Raw genomic sequence first — 5314 nt, forward strand, 5'->3', positions numbered from 1 at the left:
GCTGGCCGAGGAGGACCTGCGACAGACACCGTGCCAGTTCCCACCACCCCAGCTGAGCCAGGCCGATGGGCGATCAGAGACGTCGCAGCCCCCCACGCCCGGCAGCCCTTCCCACTCACCCTTGCACTCCGGACCCCGCCCTCGACGGAGAGAGTCGGATCCCACTGGCCCTCAGAGGCAGGTAAGGTTGGGTTTGCACCCCACACCCCTCCCCTGGACACCCACAGTCATGGCAGGAGAGCCTGGGTGCAAGGGCTCCCCCGCCAACCGTCAGCAGCTGCACGCGGTGATGCAGGCAGGCAGGTTCCAGGGTGTGAAGTTCTGCGTGGGGGGGCAGACGGGGCTCCCAGAGGAAGTGCCCTCCAAGTTCTGAGTTGAGCCTTGCGTTATGGGCAGGGCCACCGGGGGACAGAGCAGGAGAAAGGCCTCCCAGCCAAGTGGCCAGCACGTGCCAAGGCCCCGAGGAGGCCTCAGACAGCTCTGCGCTGGTTGCATGTTGTAACAGGGAGGCTGCGAGGCGGGCCCTGGGCCCCTGTCCCGGAGGGCCTTGGGGCTAAGCTCAGGGGTTGGAGCTCGATCCGAAAGCTGGGTAAGCCACCGGCGTCTTTGAAACAGGAAGTGACGGGATACATTGGTCTTTCTGAATGACCCCTCTGGCTGCTGTGTGGAAGGTGGATCGGAGGGCATAGAACTCACAGCAGAAAGACCACGTGCAGGCACCAGCAGGAGAGCGCCCTGGTGGCTCGGACCCGGGTGGGAGCTCTGGGTGTGGGTCAGGTGGACATAGCCAAGAGGTGTTGGGCTGTGACAGGCTGGAGGGGGCCTCTGCTGATGCCCGGCATTCTGGCTGGATGGCGGTGCCGTCACAGAATGGTTTGAAGGGAACATGGACTGAGATTTGGACACAGGGACCTCGTGGTTCTGGGGCTGTCCACATGGAGGCCTCAGAGCTCAGGAGAGATTTCAGCTGGAGACAGGATTTGGGAGTCATGGAAGCCACAGAAGTGGGTGATGTCACCCAAGTCCCCGTGTGGGGTGGGGAGAACCGAGGCTGAGGGCAGAGCCAGGAAACAGCCCCGGCGGGGGGCCAGGTGGGGGGGTGCTAAGAGGGAAAGGGGTTTGGAGAAGGACTAAGAGGGGCCAAAGCTGGGAGCAGCACCCAGGAGAGGGGTCCTGGAGACCAGGGAAGGGGTGGCTGAGGGGGTGAGGGCAGCAGGGAGGGCAGGGAGGTTTCTGTGCTTGGGGCGGGTTCCATGCGGGAGGTGAGCCCTGAGAGCCAGGGAGAACAGACAGTGTTAGGGGGGAACCGAGCCAGGGCAGGAGGGACCCTGGACTGGGCATAGGGGCGGGCATGTTGGGGGCCCTGGGAGGACCCGGTTAGGCTGCAGTGGCACCTTCTCGTATGGGAGGACTGAGAGACAAGGCTGGAAGGACGGGGTGGGGGTGGCCAAATCGCGAATGGCCGGCTGAGGATGCGCAGCGGAAGGCCACTGGCCGGGCCTGGCTTCTCTGCGTGGGGAGGAGCTGACCTCTGCCTGATCCAGAAAGTGGCGCCAACTCTTACCCGGGTGCTGAGCGGGGCCCGTGTTCTCTCAGAGGCTGGGAGAGCCCCGGAAGGGGTGCGGGGCTCAGGGGCTGTGCCGCGGTTCACTTGGTCACTTTATCACTTTATTGTGCCACATTGGAGACATGCACCCGGAGATGGGACGGTGCAGGGGCCAATTCTGCTTCGTGCTCAGATCCAGAGGCCCGGCCCCGGAGCATGCGGCGCCCTGAAGAGGGGCAGGCAGGGCTGTATTCAGCCCCATCCCTGTGTCTAGCAGAGGGGACTCTGAGTCAAGGTCCAGAGGAGTGTGCATCCTGGCCTTGCCCGGGACTCTGGAGAATTGGGGGCTCAAAAAGAGGGTTCCGTGAGCTCTCACCCAGAGATGTCTTAGCCCGTGTTGGAGGCTCGACCGGGGCAGTGTGGGCCAGCACGACTGTGCTGCTGCCCTGAGCATTGTCCCCTGGGACCAGCACTGGGGAAGCAATAGGAGCAAGATCTGTTTGGGACTCCGTCACTGCCCTCTCACTTATTCACTTATTCGCTCATTCATTTGTTCATCCCACGCCTACTGGGCATCTACTCTAGGCCGGGCACCCGAGGCATCAGAGGTCATATGCACAATAGGTTGTGCCCACAGGAAGCACGGAGTCTAGGGAGGAGCCAGTCTGGGGCAGAGAGAAAGCCCAGAGTTAGTCAGGAGGCCTGGATTCTGGGCCTGGGCTCGGCCAGTCCCTTCCTGGCGACTGTGTGCCAGCCGGCCTCAGTGAGCTGTCTGGGAGGCTCTTCTCACTTCAGACTCCCACGCGTGTCCTGGGAGTCATCCTCCCACTGGGGAACTCTGGCCAAGGGGGTGAGGAGGGAGGTTTGGGGGAGCAGGTCCAGGCCTGCTGTGCAGCCGCCAGCCAGTCTTGGGCTCCGTTTCTGCTCGTCCCCGTGAGCGATGACTTGTGTGTCTAGAGGGGTGTTGGGTGACTGCAGGCCTTGGTTTCCTGACAGAAGAGAGGTTGGTCAGCATTCTGCACATGTGCGTGTGCATTTCTGTGTCGGCTCAGCTCCGGGTGCGACAGTGTGTCCATCTGTGTGCACATGTGCGTGCGGGCACAGCAGCGCGCCTGTGCGAAGTCGGGAGTGGGTCTGCGAGTGTGTAGAGAACCACAGAAGCCTGGAAGGCGACTCACCGTCACAGTGACAGTTCCAATGACAATAACAGTGGCTGTCACTGCTCTCAGCACTTCCCTACTGTGCATGTGTGCTCCCCACAGCAATACGGCGAATGGGCAGCCCCCATGGAAAAGTAAGGCAAGGAGGCTCGGAGGAGCTGTCGTTAGCCCAGGGTCACCAGCTGGTAAGTGGCAGAGCCGGGATCTGAATCCAGACAGCTGGCTCCAAGGTCCTGCTCTGGGCCACTCAGTCTGAGGCCTGTGTGTTTAGGAGAGGAGCAAGCACAGGCCTGAGAGAGCAGATGGCTCGGGTGGGGTCAGAGAGAGTCAGACTGGCGTGCGTGTGTGTGTGTGTGTGTGTGTGTGTCTATGCGTGCGTGTGTGTGTGTATGTGTGTGTGTGTGTGTGTGTTTTGCACGTACTGGCTGGGCCAATAACAGCAGGGCGTGGCATGGTTAACCAAGTATTTCAGTTCAGGGTGAAGGGGATGGAAAGAGGGAAAATGGACGGGCATATTTTTCCTTTTTTTTTTAGTCTGCAGAGAGTCCTTAGCTTGACTTTGTGGGGGCTCCCACACCTGGCTGCAGCTGGAATTACAGTTGGTGGTGCTCCCTCCCTCCCGCCACCCCCAACTAGATTGAATGCTTAGGGTAGGCAGGAAGTCTCTATAGCAGCGGTTCTCAACCTGTGGGTCGCGGCCCCTTTGGGGGTCGAACGACCCTTTCACAGGGGTCGCCTAAGACCATCGGAAAACACATATATAATTACATATTGTTTTGTGATTAATCACTATGCTTTAATTATGTTCAACTTGTAACAATGAAAATGCATCCTGCATATCAGGTATTTACATGACGATTCATAACAGTAGCAACATTACAGTTATGAAGTAGCCATGAAAATAATTTTATGGTTGGGGGTCACCACAACATGAGGAACTGTGTTAAAGGGTCGCGGCATGAGGAAGGTTGAGAACTGCTGCTCTGTGCAAGGAATCCCTCCCTCCCAGACCTAGCTTGTCTGCGCAGAGTCGCCTCATAGCAGCCGTCCTTAAAGATACAGGCACCTGTAACCCTGTCACCTGCCCCCGTGAGGAGCAGGGACGAGGATGCTGTGGGGCCTGGCACACGTTTAGACCAGGCACCCAGGAATTGTTGGGGTGCGTGCCATGATACTTCCGCTGCTTTTCCTTACACACACCTGGGTTCTTCGCCGGGAATTTAAGGTGCGAATTGGAAGTGGCTGGGAAAGTGAGGGCAGGGGGAGAGTGTCGGTCGTGTGATTTGGGGGCGGATGTTTGCCAGGTCATCTCTGGCTGATAACACAGCAGTCAGCATTCCCGGAGCCCATGGACATTTGCTGGCCCCACGAAGACATGGCCCTGCCAAGTGCCAGGCAGTTCACAGGGGCCGAGGGACGAAGGCAAACAATGTGGCTTTCAGAGCTCGCAGTCAAGAGGGGTGGGGTGGGGTGCAGCGTGTAGACCTGAGGTTCATGATCAAGGGCCCGGGAGGCACAGAGAGCTCTTCCTGCCAGGAACAGGGAGGCTGCCTGGCGAACGGGAGATCTCCCAGTGGGGATGCTCCGGTTGCGGTTGGAGCAATCGCAGGTGGCACTGGCCAGAAGGGCAGGAGCATGCTGGGAGTGAACCTCCCTGGCAGCGGACCAAACTCTGGCTGTTAAGCTCGAGCCGTCCACATGTGCGTGATGGGAGCTGTGGGCACCTGTGGGTGCCTCTGTCCCTGGTGACTCGGGGTGGGCCTTACACCCCATCCTCAGCGCTGAGAGCAGCAGCTCAGACAGATCCTGGTCTTGACCAAAAAGAAGCTGGAAGGCGAACCAGGGCGAGGGCAGAGACAGTCCCGTCGGAGTACCCTCTCGCCACCCCTCTCCGCAGGAGGCTCCTGGGTCCCTGGGCCCCCGTTTGACATCGCAAGGGGACACTGGAGCTGAGTGTCCCGGGCCCTCCCCCTTCGGCCCTCTAGCAGCTGGCCCAGCCGTCCTCACTGCCCCACTGGAATCTACTTAAACTGGCCTCAGTCCCGGGCAGAAGTAGGGTCAGGACGGGAGGAGTCTGGTGACACCCAAGCCACCATTTCCATCCCCACATGCCTGGGGCCCTCGGCCCCATGTGCTCTTTTCCCTCTGAGGGCACAAGGCCAAGAGGGCACAAGTTAGGATTCCTCCTTGCGGCTCCACCGTGGCGAGGACGGGGGTGGGGTGTGGGGGGGAGGAATGATTTCTGTGTGCCCACCTGCTGCCAACCTCTGTCCTCACGAGATTTAAAGGACAATAAAGCAGCTTACAGGCTGTGTGCTCCCGGCGGTGCTGTGCTAAATGCTCTGCGAATTACAGCATCTAAACCCGGTAGCCACCGAGGTGGGAGGTGGGAGCACTGCATCCCAGATGTCGCCCGCATCACAGATGAGGAGGCTCAGGGGGGCGAAGGAAGTCACTTGCTTGCGGTCACCCAGGTAGTAAGTGGTGGCGCTGGGATTCAACCGTGAGCAGTTGGACGCCAGAATCCTACCCTTTTGAGAGTCACTGAAACCCTGGCACCGCCTGAGATGGGCCGGGTGCGGGCGGAGCGGGTGCGGGCGCGCGCGCT

The 5314-nt window shown here is 60.2% G+C and overlaps 1 protein-coding gene across 1 annotated transcript in view; it reads left to right on the plus strand.

The window, feature by feature from the left end:
- TTBK1 (tau tubulin kinase 1) overlaps positions 1 to 5314 on the plus strand; it is a 45837-nt gene that overhangs the window by 13601 nt on the left and 26922 nt on the right. The window contains exon 15 of the mRNA XM_006776446.2: positions 2 to 181. Within this exon, the coding sequence (XP_006776509.1) occupies positions 2 to 181 (180 nt within the window). The remainder of the gene's footprint in view (position 1; positions 182 to 5314) is intronic.

Source organism: Myotis davidii, unplaced genomic scaffold (genome assembly GCF_000327345.1).
Source record: "Myotis davidii unplaced genomic scaffold, ASM32734v1 scaffold167, whole genome shotgun sequence".
In the NCBI taxonomy this organism is placed as follows: domain Eukaryota; kingdom Metazoa; phylum Chordata; class Mammalia; order Chiroptera; family Vespertilionidae; genus Myotis; species Myotis davidii.